The sequence below is a fragment of the Schizosaccharomyces pombe genome (genome assembly GCF_000002945.2).
Source record: "Schizosaccharomyces pombe strain 972h- genome assembly, chromosome: II".
Classification (NCBI taxonomy): domain Eukaryota; kingdom Fungi; phylum Ascomycota; class Schizosaccharomycetes; order Schizosaccharomycetales; family Schizosaccharomycetaceae; genus Schizosaccharomyces; species Schizosaccharomyces pombe.
In genome coordinates this window covers 2,403,466-2,418,684 of record NC_003423.3, presented here as the reverse complement: position 1 = coordinate 2,418,684, position 15,219 = coordinate 2,403,466, and the positions used below count along the sequence as shown (strand labels likewise).

The window sequence follows — 15,219 nt, the reverse complement described above, 5'->3', positions numbered from 1 at the left end:
TGTATGAATCCTTTGGTTAATGGACTCTGAGATAAAGAAATGTAGCAACCCGGTATATATAGTTAACGCATTTATAGTTACCAACGCTATGAGGGCATTAAGGGTTTGAGTAGCTGCTCTTCTGGTTACATTATGACTGCGTATTTATGGTGGACGTGAATATGGCACCAAGCACAGCTTTGTTTTCAGAACCAAACATTATACTCCTTTCAGAGTTATATTCTGTTTGCTGGCTCATATATTCAAGGAGTCTTTTGTTTAATTCTCAACGATCTTTAAGTTTGGTTTTATTTTATTCTTTTATTCAAAGGGACAATTAATATTCACGTCTCTCTAATTGACCTCCTGGCGCAACGTGCTCGTTTAATTAAACTCTTTCACTATGTTTTCAAATTCTAAAAAAAAAATTTTTCTTTACGTGCTAATTGCCGGTGTTGCTACTTTTTCCTTTGCTTTTCTTGTACTAAATCGTCTACAGGCCGAAGAACATTCACTCGCCTACGTAGAGAATTTGTTTTTAGATCCCTTCATTAAGCAAAATGAATCGCTTGCCCATGCGAACGACAGACCTTTCAAACTGTATTTGGGGATTTTTAGTCAAGCTAAGAACGTGGATAGGCGTAACTTTTTACGTACCGACTATAATGAATATATTAAGGAGTTTGCCGTAAATGATACTGTGGATGTTAGATTTATCCTTGGTTTACCTGAGAATGAGCAGGAATTAGCTACCATTCGCGAAGAGCAGCGAACGTATGGTGACTTAGCAGTACTACCTATTCCGGAGAATGTGGATGCTGGAAAGTCCATTGTATACTTCCAAACATTTTTAGAGGGCTACCAGCCGTTTCCTCTTTTTTCTGAACTTGCAGATAATCTTATAATGCCCAGCACTCAGTTTCATGGTAGTTTTATATATAATCAAAGTATTAAGACATATGAGTTGCCTGGTATGAAGGAATTCCAAGATCTCGGCGAGCCAAAGCATGACTACGATTTTATTGTTAAAGCCGATGACGATTCTTTCTTGAATTTACCCCGTCTGTTTGAAATGTTGAAAGAGCACGTTGGGAAAAGCCGCTTTTATTTTGGAAGGGATTGCACACGAAGAGAATTACCTACCGCTGTTCGTGACTTCCCGTACATGTGCGGGTTCTTCTATATAGTATCTCCTGATATGGCTTATGAGGTGGCTAAACGCCGTAATATTATTATTCCGTTTGAAGATGCTCAGACCGGCTATAGCATTTACCTTTCCGGTAATGTAAAAAATGCGGAATTCTCTAAATGCACATTGTATGATTTGATTTTACCCAACGAAGGTTTTAATTATCGTCAAAGCTATTTACGCATTGACGCCATTGCCGTCCATAAGCTTAAAAGCATCCCTCTCTTGTCGACGGTAAGCAATTGGTTTAAAAAAATGTATGAACATCGTGCCAATTGCAGTGCCTTGATAGAAACTGAACGACTTTCGTGTCTTCAGGCAACAATTCCTTTACCTTCTTTGGACGTTTAATCGTTTCTCCTCTATCGTTATTCTTTGCATATGCATTATTCTTCGTTTATGTTTCATTTATTTGATCCGTGCGTAACGTAACGTTTACACATGTTTCATATCTACTAATGCTTCGTTCTTTATAATCTTTTCTCAATTTGTTTTAACCGCCATCTATTGTTAACATAGTTCTTTCTACGTTCTAATTTTTTTTAATTTATGCATTTTTAAACCAGCTAGAGATTTTTTGAGTCACTAAAAATATAAGTATAATCGATGCTCATCTATCTGCAACAAACACATTAAGTCTTTTCAAGTAAATGTAGATACAATCAAAATATTCCTTGAAATCGGCTAAATTTCTCCTTAAATTTCGTTATTTCAAACCAGCGATATGACAGTACCAGCTCCGAGTCGTTAAGGTAGTCACAACCCTACCCTATTAAAAAATGTAATTTACTATATAAACAAGTGCGCTTGCTACATTATTCTTTAATCAAAAAGTTAAGGGGTCAGCCACGGTGGTTATGTGAATTAGTACGTATGCTACTGCCAGAGTCTTTTTAGACTTTGCGACCTCGAGATCAAAACTCGTTGATAAAGAACCTTACTCTTATGTCCTATTAATTTAGGCGATTGGCGTAAGGGCCGACGATACGAGAAATTTATTATATTAGCGTTTTATTATATGATTGAAATTAAAGTTACATTAGTTCCAGTTAATATTCAGTAATTCACCTTCGTTTTGCACACCTTTAGTTGATGTCGGTGTATACTGAAAATAGTAAAGTGCCAGTGTGGAGTAAACAACATACTGTTATAACATAAATTTATAAAACTTTAAATGTATTTTACGTCAGTTTCAAAAATCAAAATTTCATAGATGTATGCAATCTAAGTAAAGGCGTCGTCCATCAGTATATACATAACTTGCAGTAGTCATCGTTCATAAAAACATGGTGATCAACTTGACAGTTTCAAATGCCACAATTTAAGCATTCACCACATACCGTTTCTAAATATGCAAAGACTTACATATAACGATTCTCCTTAAGCCAGCGAGTGATATCATCCAGTGATTTGTCGATGAAACTTGAATTAGCAGAAATAGTGTCCAAAGATTGTTGAAGTGCACGTTCATACAACTTCGTATCTTTATCGGCAAAAAATTCCTTAATTTTATCAATAGCGGAGGCATGAGTGAATCCACTTGTTACGAATCTCACAACGTAGCCACGCATTGTACCAGCAACAGGAAGTCTTGAAAGCAACTTATCCCAGTTAGAAGTAGCAAACTTCCACATTGCCAAAACACCGTTTTTGTGAGTACTCAATGTAACCAAAATAAGATAAATATCTTGTTCCTTGACAATAGGGTCAAGGGTTAAATCCAAAGTTTTTTGAATATACTTTTCATCTTCAGTAACACCAAAGGCTCTCAAACAACTATTACGGACATAAGGATCATTAGTTTTAGTATAAATTTCAAGAAGTTGATCCCACGACTTAGCACCACCATAACGAATTGCAATGTTAAATACGGCGGATCTCAAATTATCATTAATGGCGGACTTATTACCAGACGCGTAAGCATCAAACTTGGAAAGTGCATCCTTAACCACCTTATCATCACCAAACAAACCGGCATAATTGTATACTGTACTCTTAAATTGGCGAATGATATGATCGTCATTTGCCTTGAATTCCCAGCCGAGTGAATGGGCTTTAGTAGCAGAAACCTCCAGAACTAACTTTTTCATTGCAGCAATGATATCAGAACTTTCGAAACGTAAAGTGGACTTTATACCATTCAAGCGGGCAAGCATCTCAGCAAAGACTACAAAGTTAGGCTCGTCTTTCCAAGTTTTGATAAGATCTAAAGTGCTGCTAACTTTACCGTAGCCAGCTCTCGAGAGAGAAGCGACGTCGGCAATTAAACCAGCACGATCCTCGACACTAAGATAATCTGGCTTTTCAACCGCAATTTGAGATAACTTCTTTAAATGATCGGCAGAATAGTTAACACGGTAGATACCAGATTGTTCAGAGTTTAGCTTATAAGATTCGAGAGCCTCTTTATCAACTTTAATTTTCTTGGATCGGTCTGAAAGCACAGCTTTTTCATCAACAACTGCTTTACCATCCTTCATCGTTTTAAGTTTTAAGGGGGCCCAATAAATTACAGTATCTTCTTCGGGTTTAACGTCTCCTGTTGACAAAAATCGATGTTGCTCAATTAAAAGCTCTCCATCATTGGTTTCAGAAACGGATAGCACGGGATAACCTGTCTTCTTAGTCCAATTGTGCATAGTGGAAGAGATGTCCTGACCTGATTCTGCCGACAAGGCAGCCCATAAGTCTTCCGTAACTGTGTTACCATAACGGTGCTTAGAAATGTATTTTTGAATACCCTTAATAAACGTATCTTCGCCAACATACTTGCTAACCATGCGGATAACACAAGAACCTTTAGAGTAAGAGATAGCGTCAAATATTTGGTTAATTTCGTAATCGTGCATAATGGGAACTTCAATAGGATGACTGGAACGAAGTGCATCCAACGAAAGAGCAGATTGAAGGTTGTCTGTAACATAAGATTCCCAAACCTTCCATTCAGGGTAAAAATGGTTACAGCTAAACCATGACATCCAGGTAGCGAAACCCTCATTAAGCCATAAGCCGTCCCAAAATTGCATGGTAACAAGATTACCAAACCACTGATGGGCTAATTCGTGTTGTACAACTTCGGCTACACGTTCAATTACAGTAGCAGCGGAATCCTCAGAAACCAAGATGGCAGCAAGTCTGTAGGTAACTAAACCCCAATTTTCCATAGCACCTGCTTCAAAATCAGGAATAGCAACCATATCGCATTTGGGTAAAGGATATGGCTCGCCAAATACACCAGAGAAGAAGTCTAAGGTCTTAGCACCTAATTCCGCAGCAAATTTACCCTGTTCGGAAAACCCAGGTGTAGTATAAACACGAACAGGAAGACGGGGGCAATGCTTGCCAGGGGTGAAATACTCAACGTATTCGAGTTCGGCAACAATCCAAGCCAAAAGGTAAGTGGACATTCGGCAAGTTTCGGCAAAACGGGCAGTTTTCAAACCATCCTTGACAGTTTCCTCAACGGCATTCATGTTACTAAGGATAGTATAGTTTTCCTTAGCAGTGATATCGATGGTAAAGGTAGCTTTCAAAGCAGGTTCATCCCAGCAGGGGAAAGCACGACGAGCACTAGTAGGCTCCATCTGGGTCGTGGCAAGATACTTGGTATTACCATCGCTGTCAACGTAACTAGAGCGGTAGAAACCCTCCATGCCACTGGAAATACGGGCAGTGAAAGGCAACGTCAAAACAGCAACAGAGTTGGCTGGGACAGTGGAGGGAAATTGAAGAACGATACGCTCATCCCCATAAGAGACTTCGCTGGCCCAGACGGTTTGGCTGCCCCATTCTAACGCAGCCGTCAAAATACGAAGGTTAATGCCATGTAGAGTAATACTGTTGCTGTCCTCAAGTACATCCAAGGTAACGACGACTTTACCGCCGTAAGTGAACGTCTCCAAATCTGGATATAAACTCAAATCATAGTGGATGGGTTTAACATTTTTTGGAAGCAAATTCCGATTTTTATCGTCTTCCTTAGAAGTAGATTTAGGAATGGTGACTTGCATTTTTACAAAAGAAAAATAACGCTGAAAATCAATACAGCTAAACTAGCCAGAGCAATAATGAAGCTGAATAGAGCAAATGTGATACGATAGTGGGAAAGGTGAAGGAAGAATTTGCCAACTAATTAAATAATGGTACAAAAACCGTAGGAAGATGGAATTACGAACGATGAGTCAGTTAGTTAGAAAAAGTATCGATACGAACAAACAAACAGCCGATAACGATCGATAGAGTAATTCAACAGACTCCTTAATTAATCTTAAAAAACCTAACGTTAATTTTAAATTTTAATAGTCAAAGAAATGTAGATGTCGTTTTCCACGCTGTGGAAATGAGAACGATGGGAAACGGGATGGAACAGATGATAATTTGTCCAACAACGCTGAAAAGCACACGATTACACACTTAAACGTAATGATATTTTCCAAGCAACAAACGAAAAACGTAAAGACACTAAACGACGAAAAGATGTAATAGGTCTAAGCTGCCAATGAAGATGGTTAAGTAGGTAGTTGGTGTAAGTAGAAGGTTGGTGAAAGCACTATGTGTGTGTGCCCAGGATATATAAGCGTCTGATGGAGTAAGCATAGTTTCTTCACGTAACATAAGTATCATAAACAACTTATTTTAAAGTAACAACAACAAATGATAAACCCCAATGTCGTAACCGACTCGAAATCCCATATCCAAGGTGATTTTAGGGAGTATAAACGAGCTCTCCTTAAAACAAAAACAGAAGCAACTAGTTAGATATTGATTGATGCTATGAATTCTGCTGCTTTTTTAAGATAAAAAATATTAAATGTAAAACAAGAAGAAACACATCTTGTAGCTTGACAGTTGAGAGAAAACATTTCAAAATCCCCCGAATGTGCTAATGTTGGTGACTTTATCACTCAGTGGAAGATGAGATAGTTAAAGAAACCGGAGCTTTTCGATGTTTAGAATAAAACCACGCAAAAATATATTACCGTTTTGTGCAGAAAAAACTACATCACTTTTCTTGGTTCCGAAGCGCTAAAATTACCGTCGATAAATAGAATAGACAATTCAAGGCAAGACTTGTAACAAGAAAAAAAAGATTTATCCCTCACATAGCAAGGCGTTTTTATTAGGCTTAGAATATTTGGTCTTCAAAAACAGTAAAGCTCGTCCAAGCCAAAAATACTTGGTCTCATCGGTGGTAACGATTGTTTGATTCTATTTACAAACTGCCTTTCTTTCTAAGATTGCTGCGGAGCTTTTCTACTTTGCCTAAGAAAAATGAAATCGGCAGTGCATGTCTTATGACAAAAAAATTTTTGCCCAAGAATATAATTACTTACTGCTCGACTCGCTTATTGTCAATCCTCCTTTAATACCAAAGTCTATTTCTACATATTTGGTAGCACGATCATAGAATTTACGCCAAACGAACGTAAATTTCAATTCCAATCTAATAAATCGTTTGTATGTCACTTAATCGCTCTCATCGTTTCTTCATTCCCGACATCATATTTTTTAATACTTACCGTAACAAAATAAACAAGGGTAAAATTGTCTGGAAACAAAATTACAATACAATTTTGATAATTGACTTTCTTTTGCAATGTGCCGTATACCTCCTTTTATAAGATAAGATCCTCGGATATTGCAGAGAAACACCAACGACTCCTACGATTATAGGATCCTTCCGCACCATTTTAGTGCCCCAGTGTGGGAACTTAATAGATACAACAGAGATAACGATAAGGTGAACAAATATGAAATGCATCTAAACGTTAAACGACATACAGCATGTGCATTGTTAATACCCGTGGAGAAGACAGAGCAAAGAACACTAGGATTTTTTCTTTTATCCACGGCACAATCAACTATGATATTTCACATTACAGCCATAATAGTGACAAAATAGAAATGAACGTAGCTTGTTAAACCCATTGAGTATCCTGTCCGACAAACAAGCTGTCCCTATAACACTAAAAAATGGAAGAAATTTCGATAATTCAAAATTAAGTAAACAGCAGGTTTTTAAAACCCACGAATACAACCAAAATTTACACAAGACAGACAAATACAACCAACACATAACATGAATAATATTAAAATGAATTAAAAAACATTAATGAGTCATACAAAAAATTTAAAACTTATACTACAAAGCAAAAAGCTATCTGAACTACCGACCCACAGAAAAAGTATCAATATGACTATTCCTGTAAGGGCACTAAGATGTCCAATATGGCTCTGGCCCACGTATGACGCTCAAACCATTCCATGGAAAAAGAAAAAGAAAAGTGAGCAACACGAATTGTGGGCGTCGGTATATAACCGCACGATAGGGAAACTTCAACTTAACAAACTCACGTTTATAGACCTTTGTGACTGTTTTTTAAACCCTACCCTTTTAAGTAATTTGTTTGCTGCATTTTCAGGTTATTATCCTATTGAGGTTACGATAATGTCAAGGAAAGTATAAAACAAGTGCTGTTCAAAATAAATAAATGAAAATAAAATAACACTTTTTTAATCGATTTCTGTAGAAATTTAGTCCTTTCATTTTTTAAGTTGACCCTTCATTGTTATACAACAATTAATTATTCTATACGTATATATTATATATATTGTCTACATCAATAACTGAGCAGAATTGAGCATTATACTGGATAGAAAATAAAAAAAATAAGCAGGCATTTTTTCACAAGTAAGTACATATTTTTATGATATGAATTGATAAAGGTGCAGGCGATCATATTGTTAGTTAATAATAAAAAATTGTAAATAGTAATTTTGCTTCTCCATTAAAATGAATACATAAATTTAGTAGATAATCGATTTAAACAAAAAATAGATATCCAAGCCAAAAAAAAAATAAAAAAAACCAAAAAATGTTTATTTTTTTTGGCTCATGAAACCCAGATTTATCAAAAACTTACGTTGCTTAGTGCTCAATCTCTTTAAACATGCAATAAAACAAGAATTAGCGGGACACATATATTGATATATTGCTTAAGGAATTAGTGTTCGGAAGTCTTACTGACTAAACTGTTCTTTACTTCAAAATTTACTCCTGAATTTTCATGTTAATGGAGGTCGAATTTTAGGTGGTCGATTGAGTTATATCAATAGTGATTTTACAAAAAAACAGTAAACGATTTTATATTAGCCTCATATAAATTTTTTTGAATTTCAATAAAATAAACTAAAACAAAAAATGTATTTCCACAAATTCCATCGATACAAGCATAGCAAAAGACGAATAACGCATTTAACAGTTTCTCGTTATATCACAAATAGTCTAACTGTTTAACGCAGTTTTGCGCGTACACATCTCTACTCCTTATACTTGTCCTATTACTATTGAAGTTAAAAATGTTGAATTAAATTCCACTTACTCTCTTTCTCTTCACACTTACTACTCAACATAATTGCAAAATGTTGCGTAGAAAGCGGGAGCGTCGTAATGCTGTTAAAGAGAATGAAATGGTAATTGATACACCATTGGAGAAACGCCGTACACCAGGCAAACCTCGTGCCACGCGTGAACCCCCGATATCCGTAGTTATTACTGGTCATTCCAAGGGTTCTGAGGACGACTTAATAAGCTTTGTTTGGAGAAAAGTCAAGGTTCGTCTAATGAACATTTCATATTCTCCGGCTTCGGTCACTGCCGTAGTTAAAAGCCAAGACTTTAGTCGTTTGAACGGGTTAAATGGTGCGGCTTTTGCTGGTGATCATTTGGCTATACGAAGGGTCGATGGAGCTTCTAACGTTACTCAAGATTATAGAAAAGCAAAGACAAAACGATCATTTCGTTCTGTTTCAGCTCCTTCATTATCTGCATTAGCAACACAAGCCCAGAGAAATGTTTCAAAAACGTTACCACAATCCACAAATGAGACCATTGAAAAGTTACGCCAGTTTTTGCAAACCCGTTATCAACCTGCTACTAAATTCTTGGACCTCGGAAATTTGCAACAAGATCCTCTTTTAAAGCAAATGGGGATTTTAGCAGAGGCTTCTACTAAGAGTAAGATGTTTCCAGCGTTAATGAAGGTTGCTTCTTTAAACTTTCCAGACGTTATATCAGTTAGTTTGTCGGATAACAACTTACAATCGGTGACTGCCGTAACCACTTTAGCACAAACATGGCCTAAACTTTTAAACCTTAGTCTTGCTAATAACCGGATTACTTCTTTATCTGACTTGGATCCATGGTCCCCCAAAACAAAGCTTCCCGAACTCCAAGAGCTTGTTCTTGTCGGAAACCCGATTGTCACAACCTTTGCTAATCGTGCTATGGATTATCAACGGGAAATGGTTTCGCGTTTTCCGAAGCTTCGTCTTTTAGATGGTAACAGCATAAATTCAGAGATTATCGCCTCTCAATCTACCGTCCCTTTTCCGGTTTATCAATCTTTCTTTGATAAGGTTGAAACCGAACAAATAGTCAATTCTTTTTTGGCTGCGTTCTTTAAAGGTTGGGATGAGAATAGAAGTGCACTTGTCAATCAATTATACAGTCCAAATGCTACCTTCTCAATCTCTCTGAACGCTTCAAACGTTAGAACGAACTTTTCTCAGAAAACAGACACTAAAAAATGGGGAGCTTACAAAATGAAAAGCAGAAATCTACTTTACTCACAATCACAGAAGGAGTCGAAATCTCGTTTATTTAACGGGCACGAAGAAATAAGCAACGCTGTAAAATCCTTACCTGCTACGGCTCACGATTTATCAGACCGTTCGCAATGGGTTTTTGATGGTTGGAACCTGGTTCTGCCTTCGGTTGGTGCAGCCATCAAAATTGTTGTCCATGGGCAATTTGAGGAACCACAAAACAAACGACTTCTACGAAGTTTTGATCGAACTTTGCTGATTTTGCCGGGAGGTTCCACAGGCATATTGATTATAAATGATTTATTAGTCATTCGTTCATTTGCTGGATCGCTCGGGTGGCTACCTGGTCAAAGCAGTGTACGAACAAGCAATAATGCCATGTCTGCGTCTGCTTCAAAGCCTAGTGATATTGTACAGCCAAGACCGGAACAAGCAATGTTAGACACTAGACAACAAATTGTATTAAAAATTAAGGCGGAGACAGGTTTAAATGATTACTATGCTCACATGTGTTGTGAGCAAAATAATTGGGATTACAACAGCGCTCTAGCATCTTTTTTGGAATTAAAGTCGCGAAATGTTATACCAGCCGAAGCATTTTCATGAACTTCTAGTGACGTGTATAGATAGATATGGTTAAAAAATTACAAACTGGGGAAATGGAAACTTTTATTTAATAATGGTACATATTGATGAAATGAATAAGTTAGATTTATACATAGTCGTTCGTGATCATTCTATAAAAGTATTATGGCGGTAATTAAATATAAGAAAGAACAATGGTAAAAGTAAGAGCCAAATATCCTTTTAATCCAAAACAACACTAACTTGATCTTCATCTTCAAGTTCCGTGCTTTGCACTTGATCGTTGGGATCTAACCATTCACCTTCAAATTCTAATCTAATGCGTTCATGAAAACTAATCTTTACTTCAGTACAATATCTCTTAATCAAATCTTTAACAGTGAAATCGACGGGTATTGAGAGACGAAGATCCTCACTCTTACTCGAACGCAAAAGCAACGTTATAAGTTTACACGTTTGAGCAGTTGAATCTTCAGTTACCGAGGATAACTTTTCCACTTCCAATTCTTTTATTCTTTTGAGTGATATAAAATCCGAGTGACAGTAGGCATGCACAACCAAACGGGTATCGACTTTAAGCATACCAGCGCCCTTTGGGGTTCCATAATCCCATAATCTTTGATTTTGAAATACAAGAACAACGTTATCTACTTTTTTTCTTTCAGAGTACGCTATTCTGACACGACGAAACTGTTGGTTCGACTTAACTTTGAAAAATAACGGTGCCTCCCAGTCCCGGGGAAGAGAGATATTGCTGTTTGGAATTCTCTGTCCAATTACGGCTAACTGGAGAACGACGGAAATAACTGGTTCATTTGTTGAGAATTCCGATTTGGAGTGATACAGCGTTGAGTGGTCACTTTTTGAATGCTTTAAAAGGGGCACATCAGCCGAAGTATTGTCATCGTCTTCTTCAATTTCTCTCTTATGCGTGTGAATTTGTACATCCATATCACTTGATGATTTTTCAAACTCCTGAACTTGCCGATCAATTTCCTCTAACCTACGAGCAAAGTCATCGTCCAGCAGTGATGAAGTCGTAGAAAGCGCAGCCTCACTATTAATGCTGTTGTTTCGCAAGTTAGCGGCCGCCCTAGTATTATAAACTGGTGAAACCGGTTGTGTTACACAGGAGATAGCACTTTTGGGTGAGTGCCTACCTTCATTCAAACACGCATTAGGAGTAGTGTCTGAAACGTCTTGGTTGCCTTCATCAGCATCTAAAATAGTGGATTGACGAGATAAAGGTTCGGCACTTTTGTTTTCATTATGAGTTATATTTTTCTGTGCATTTATGTGTTCTAATGCTTGTTTATTGGTATCAAGTTCACTTTCCTCTTCTAGAATGTTGTAAGCAAGCTGACACTTTGCAATCGGAATTAAAACTTACCAGAATCTGAGGAAGAGGCTATTAATTGCTTGGCATAGTTTAATGGAGGCTTTTTAATAGGCTTTGAGAAGAATGCTAAGTCATCTTCATCTAGGTTGTCCATTTGGCGAGTTTTAGCAATTACGGTGGTTCCACAAAGCTTCTTATGGATTTAACGAGAATTTGTAGCGACACACCTTAAACTAGGTAATTTTTAGCTTAGTTTTGTTTTCACTCAAGTTTATTACAAATCGATTTTGAAAGTTATATAATAATTTTATAATTCAATTGAAAAAGTTCAATGAACATTCCTCCAACTCATCTTCGAAATGAAGTTTGTTTACTTACGCAAAACCCGATCTTGTCCACTTAGCAAACAGATTTAAGTCTATAGAATTTCATTTTTTAGGTTAAGTAATTTGAAAACTCTTTGCTTCTTGTACTGAGACATTAGGTTTGATGAATTTCAATGACATTGGCTCACCTTACGACGGCTACATTGCGTCCGTCCATTACTGCCATTCATAATTTGTTCTTCATTCGCTAAATAAATTTTATTTAGTTCAGATAAAACCAAATTGTTGTACTATTAGAGATACAATGAATAGGTTTAATCAGCCGATATTCCTATATTCAGTAGTAGACTATTCAGGTACAAGATATAATACTAAACAATAATATGTAAACAAAATCGAATATTATCAAGTTAGTCCCCGTTACTTTATATTGATCATTAGAAAAACTTTACACTATACTGTATTGGTAAGTGAGAGATAATTTTAAAAAATTGAAGAGTATCTTTTTAAGATTATATAATGAATTAAGCTATATGATCGCAATCAATAAGATTATGAAGTACGTTACACTATGCTAGATTTATGAAAGTGTTTACTACCAACACAAGCTTAGGTTTTGCAAGCACAAGAAGGGCAGTCACAGCTTAAGCAAACGGTAAGGATCACCACACTAAGAGTTCCGCCTTTACCAAGTCAAAATGCCTGCTCAGGGACACAGATTGTACGTTAAAGCTAAACATCTCTCTTTTCAAAGAAGCAAACATGTTATCCACCCAGGAACTTCTTTGGTAAAGATTGAGGGATGTGATTCTAAGGAAGAAGCCCAATTTTACCTAGGCAAGCGTATTTGCTTCGTCTACAAAAGCAACAAGCCCGTTCGTGGATCCAAGATTCGTGTCATTTGGGGGTAAGTTTATTTTTGTAATTAAATTCTTGCGTTTCTTTGGAGAATATGAAGAAACGTTAATGCTATATTTTCACGGTCGTTTTTTGTTGGCTAAACGAATACATTCAAAACCTTTACTAATTACGTTTTAGAACTGTTAGTCGTCCTCATGGAAATTCTGGTGTTGTTCGTGCTCGTTTCACCCATAATCTTCCTCCCAAGACCTTTGGTGCCTCTCTCCGTGTCATGCTTTATCCCTCCAATGTTTAAATAAAATATTTTTATGTTCACAACAATTCTTCTGCTTCTTAGATTTATTTTATTTAGGGAATCCCATTTTATCGAAAGCCTCGTTTGTTATACAAAGTAATCAATGCTTTTGGTATTATTTACTCACTAGGAATTTGTAATTGGTACATTAAAACACAATTATTAATTTAAGTTTAATCAATATTGATGTTAAATAACAAAAGCTGTAAATTTGTATAGGTAACTTTTGAGAATCGTTTCACGAAGTATCATTTCAGTCGTCTGTTCTTAGGGTGTTGATGGGCAACACTGCATCAATTACTTAGGTATTGTAAATTCACTAGTTTGGCGTCTAACCTTTAGTACTGAATACTACCTTGTTTATGCAGGTAGTTCGATCGAATACTGTCGAGCATGTTTATAATCGGCTGTCGATCATACAAATCAAAAGCAAATCAATTATTAACCCCAACTATAATTATTTAAAAATAGTATAAAATAATAGCAAAATTATTATCAACGAAACAAAATCATCAAGCATTCTTTGTGAGAAAAAAAGGAGCGCAAGAAATAGTCCTAAATTGTAAAGATAAAACACATAGACGCTATTCAATTTAAACTCTTCCAACCTTGAGCCAAAAACGACTGTTTATAAGGTCTAAAAGCTTTTGAATTGTCAAGATCATCACTTAATACATAGCCCATACTTCGGGCTTGGATACTTCGACTATGTTCGTCTGCCTTTTTCAACATTTGGATCCATCTATTTTTCCGATCGACAAACGAAGAGGGTGAGGCTTCAAAGGAGGATTCTGAGCTAAGACTTGACGAAGGAGAATGATTTGTGAATATAGGAGAAGAATCAATATTTAATGGTAAACTTCCTGAGTGAATTTCCATAGCATCCACTTTGCTAGTAAAATCTTCATTTTCCTCGTCGCTCGGAATCGTGGTTGACATTTCAAGTGAATCGCCCGATTTGTTATTATTTATGTTGTTTGTGTCAAAATCGAATTCAAGTTCTTCATCAGATCTGAAAGTTAAAGTAGATAGATTTTCTATATCGTTTAACGAATCCGAAGACGCTTCATAGTCTGGGTTGTCAAGTTTGAACTGTTTGGAATACTGCATTGGCTGGTTAAAATACTTGCCGGGCTTGTCCGAAAAGGCAACTTGATATTCATCAGTAAAAGCAACATGCTTTTTTGGCTTCGATTTTCGACGTTGAGTAGACCGACTTTCGTCGATCATGGCATGGTCAGCATCAATGGCATCACTCGACTCCTTTGGTGATGCGATATTGCTATCATATATGGTTTTCACTTCCTTCTCTAGTGATTTCTCAATTGTCGAAGCATCTTCTAACAATTTAGTTTCGTAGGCTTCATAGTTGAGTTGCTGATTACGCATAAACGCAAGTAGTGATAAACGATTTGTTGATCTCTTTGACAACAAAAGTTCTTCGACTGTACGCTTAATTTCCTTGTTTACTAGTGAAGAAAATGAAGCCCGTATTTCATCTTCCCGAGGTTCAGCTCGCGCTTTAATTATGTCCATTCGAATGCCCAATTCTGAAATAGGAAAAGATGCTCTTACAGAAGAAAGAGAAATAGCTGAATCGTATATGTAAACTTTCACGTTTTCTTCTTGAAATAATTTCTGCGGTTCCTCGGATATTTCAATATTTCCCTGCACAGCAAGAATACATAAGTTGCAGCCTCGACAAGCAACAGCTGAACAATTTTCAGCTTTGCATATTTGCAATAAACTATAAATTTTCTATTGAATTAGTTATATTTGATTTCATTAAGGTTAGCGTACAATTTTTATGAGATCACGAGGAACAAATATCCATTGATGTTTGGTTTCATTAGGAATTCCTAAAACACGTATATTGAGACATTCACAACTTATTCCATCGCCAAATGGCGATTGCAATTGCATTAAATCTACTATGAAGATTTCGTCAACGCTCGAATCGCGTTGCTCAGTGAGATCGGCGTTGGCAAGAATTAGGTACGCCGTTGTCGATGTAATATAATTGATACAGTATTGTGCT

The 15,219-nt window shown here is 36.6% G+C and overlaps 7 protein-coding genes, 12 long non-coding RNA genes and 1 other non-coding gene across 20 annotated transcripts; 11 read left to right on the top strand and 9 right to left on the bottom strand.

The window, feature by feature from the left end:
* Nucleotides 1-2: 2 nt before the first annotated feature.
* On the bottom strand, nucleotides 3-1,184 carry SPOM_SPNCRNA.1512. Its single transcript, NR_150400.1, has one exon. It is a non-coding gene; the product is annotated as a non-coding RNA (long non-coding RNA).
* pvg3 (galactosylxylosylprotein 3-beta-galactosyltransferase Pvg1) lies at nucleotides 188-1,777 on the top strand. The gene has a single exon (NM_001021907.3). It carries the CDS (start codon nucleotides 383-385, stop codon nucleotides 1,517-1,519), a length of 1,137 nt encoding a protein of 378 aa, NP_595999.1. The 5' UTR covers nucleotides 188-382; the 3' UTR covers nucleotides 1,520-1,777.
* Nucleotides 1,274-2,043, bottom strand: SPOM_SPNCRNA.5646. Its single transcript, NR_194998.1, has one exon. It is a non-coding gene; the product is annotated as a non-coding RNA (long non-coding RNA).
* Nucleotides 1,943-2,306, top strand: SPOM_SPNCRNA.1511. Its single transcript, NR_150399.1, has one exon. It is a non-coding gene; the product is annotated as a non-coding RNA (long non-coding RNA).
* ape2 (aminopeptidase Ape2) lies at nucleotides 2,144-5,707 on the bottom strand. The gene has a single exon (NM_001021906.3). The coding sequence runs from the start codon at nucleotides 5,176-5,178 to the stop codon at nucleotides 2,530-2,532; it is 2,649 nt and encodes an 882-aa protein (NP_595998.1). The 5' UTR covers nucleotides 5,179-5,707; the 3' UTR covers nucleotides 2,144-2,529.
* SPOM_SPNCRNA.5645 lies at nucleotides 2,524-4,085 on the top strand. Its single transcript, NR_194997.1, has one exon. It is a non-coding gene; the product is annotated as a non-coding RNA (long non-coding RNA).
* SPOM_SPNCRNA.5644 lies at nucleotides 4,188-5,722 on the top strand. The gene has a single exon (NR_194996.1). It is a non-coding gene; the product is annotated as a non-coding RNA (long non-coding RNA).
* Nucleotides 5,723-5,826: 104 nt separating this feature from the next.
* On the top strand, nucleotides 5,827-6,066 carry SPOM_SPNCRNA.5643. Its single transcript, NR_194995.1, has one exon. It is a non-coding gene; the product is annotated as a non-coding RNA (long non-coding RNA).
* Nucleotides 6,067-6,158: 92 nt separating this feature from the next.
* Nucleotides 6,159-7,268, top strand: SPOM_SPNCRNA.1510. Its single transcript, NR_150398.1, has one exon. It is a non-coding gene; the product is annotated as a non-coding RNA, possible alternative UTR (long non-coding RNA).
* Nucleotides 7,269-7,280: 12 nt separating this feature from the next.
* Nucleotides 7,281-7,689, top strand: SPOM_SPBC1921.04C (uncharacterized protein; the record flags this gene model as incomplete). Its single annotated transcript, NM_001021905.3, has 1 exon — nucleotides 7,281-7,689. The coding sequence occupies one exon, from the start codon at nucleotides 7,281-7,283 to the stop codon at nucleotides 7,632-7,634; it is 354 nt and encodes a 117-aa protein (NP_595997.1). The 3' UTR covers nucleotides 7,635-7,689.
* On the bottom strand, nucleotides 7,324-7,495 carry sno20. Its single transcript, NR_197141.1, has one exon. It is a non-coding gene; the product is annotated as a box H/ACA small nucleolar RNA 20/snR35 (small nucleolar RNA).
* A 446-nt stretch (nucleotides 7,690-8,135) lies between the features above and the next one.
* Nucleotides 8,136-9,238, bottom strand: SPOM_SPNCRNA.5642. The gene has a single exon (NR_194994.1). It is a non-coding gene; the product is annotated as a non-coding RNA (long non-coding RNA).
* Nucleotides 8,564-10,533, top strand: mex67 (nucleoporin Mex67). The gene has a single exon (NM_001021904.3). The coding sequence runs from the start codon at nucleotides 8,591-8,593 to the stop codon at nucleotides 10,379-10,381; it is 1,791 nt and encodes a 596-aa protein (NP_595996.1). The 5' UTR covers nucleotides 8,564-8,590; the 3' UTR covers nucleotides 10,382-10,533.
* On the bottom strand, nucleotides 9,928-10,195 carry SPOM_SPNCRNA.5641. The gene has a single exon (NR_194993.1). It is a non-coding gene; the product is annotated as a non-coding RNA (long non-coding RNA).
* On the bottom strand, nucleotides 10,412-11,865 carry rad60 (DNA repair protein, SUMO-related Rad60). Its single transcript, NM_001021903.3, has 2 exons — nucleotides 11,751-11,865; nucleotides 10,412-11,700 (listed from the first exon to the last, which is right to left on the bottom strand). The coding sequence occupies exons 1-2, from the start codon at nucleotides 11,851-11,853 to the stop codon at nucleotides 10,583-10,585; spliced, it is 1,221 nt and encodes a 406-aa protein (NP_595995.1). The 5' UTR covers nucleotides 11,854-11,865; the 3' UTR covers nucleotides 10,412-10,582.
* On the top strand, nucleotides 10,800-12,250 carry SPOM_SPNCRNA.5640. Its single transcript, NR_194992.1, has one exon. It is a non-coding gene; the product is annotated as a non-coding RNA (long non-coding RNA).
* A 365-nt stretch (nucleotides 12,251-12,615) lies between these two features.
* Nucleotides 12,616-13,282, bottom strand: SPOM_SPNCRNA.5639. The gene has a single exon (NR_194991.1). It is a non-coding gene; the product is annotated as a non-coding RNA (long non-coding RNA).
* On the top strand, nucleotides 12,707-13,366 carry rpl35A02 (60S ribosomal protein eL33). The gene is made up of 2 exons (NM_001021901.4): nucleotides 12,707-12,932; nucleotides 13,064-13,366. Exons 1-2 carry the CDS (start codon nucleotides 12,724-12,726, stop codon nucleotides 13,179-13,181), a joined length of 327 nt encoding a protein of 108 aa, NP_001018813.2. The 5' UTR covers nucleotides 12,707-12,723; the 3' UTR covers nucleotides 13,182-13,366.
* toc1 (Tor complex Tor2-interacting protein 1) lies at nucleotides 13,353-15,167 on the bottom strand. The gene is made up of 2 exons (NM_001021900.3): nucleotides 14,982-15,167; nucleotides 13,353-14,939 (listed from the first exon to the last, which is right to left on the bottom strand). Exons 1-2 carry the CDS (start codon nucleotides 15,102-15,104, stop codon nucleotides 13,770-13,772), a joined length of 1,293 nt encoding a protein of 430 aa, NP_595993.1. The 5' UTR covers nucleotides 15,105-15,167; the 3' UTR covers nucleotides 13,353-13,769.
* Nucleotides 14,528-15,195, top strand: SPOM_SPNCRNA.5638. Its single transcript, NR_194990.1, has one exon. It is a non-coding gene; the product is annotated as a non-coding RNA (long non-coding RNA).
* Nucleotides 15,196-15,219: the final 24 nt, after the last annotated feature.

What these genes read in the sequence shown, in the direction of transcription:
- toc1 (NM_001021900.3), bottom strand. Translation starts at nt 15,104, where the DNA reads ATGCAATTGCAATCGCCATTTGGCGATGGAATAAGTTGTGAATGTCTC. An exon ending in CTCGTGATCTCATAAAAATT is followed by an intron (nt 14,940 to 14,981) that starts GTACGCTAACCT and finishes CTAATTCAATAG; the next exon opens with AAAATTTATAGTTTATTGCA.
- ape2 (NM_001021906.3), bottom strand. Translation starts at nt 5,178, where the DNA reads ATGCAAGTCACCATTCCTAAATCTACTTCTAAGGAAGACGATAAAAAT.
- pvg3 (NM_001021907.3), top strand. Translation starts at nt 383, where the DNA reads ATGTTTTCAAATTCTAAAAAAAAAATTTTTCTTTACGTGCTAATTGCC.
- mex67 (NM_001021904.3), top strand. Translation starts at nt 8,591, where the DNA reads ATGTTGCGTAGAAAGCGGGAGCGTCGTAATGCTGTTAAAGAGAATGAA.
- rad60 (NM_001021903.3), bottom strand. Translation starts at nt 11,853, where the DNA reads ATGGACAACCTAGATGAAGATGACTTAGCATTCTTCTCAAAGCCTATT. An exon ending in AGCCTCTTCCTCAGATTCTG is followed by an intron (nt 11,701 to 11,750) that starts GTAAGTTTTAAT and finishes ACAACATTCTAG; the next exon opens with AAGAGGAAAGTGAACTTGAT.
- rpl35A02 (NM_001021901.4), top strand. Translation starts at nt 12,724, where the DNA reads ATGCCTGCTCAGGGACACAGATTGTACGTTAAAGCTAAACATCTCTCT. An exon ending in AAGATTCGTGTCATTTGGGG is followed by an intron (nt 12,933 to 13,063) that starts GTAAGTTTATTT and finishes ATTACGTTTTAG; the next exon opens with AACTGTTAGTCGTCCTCATG.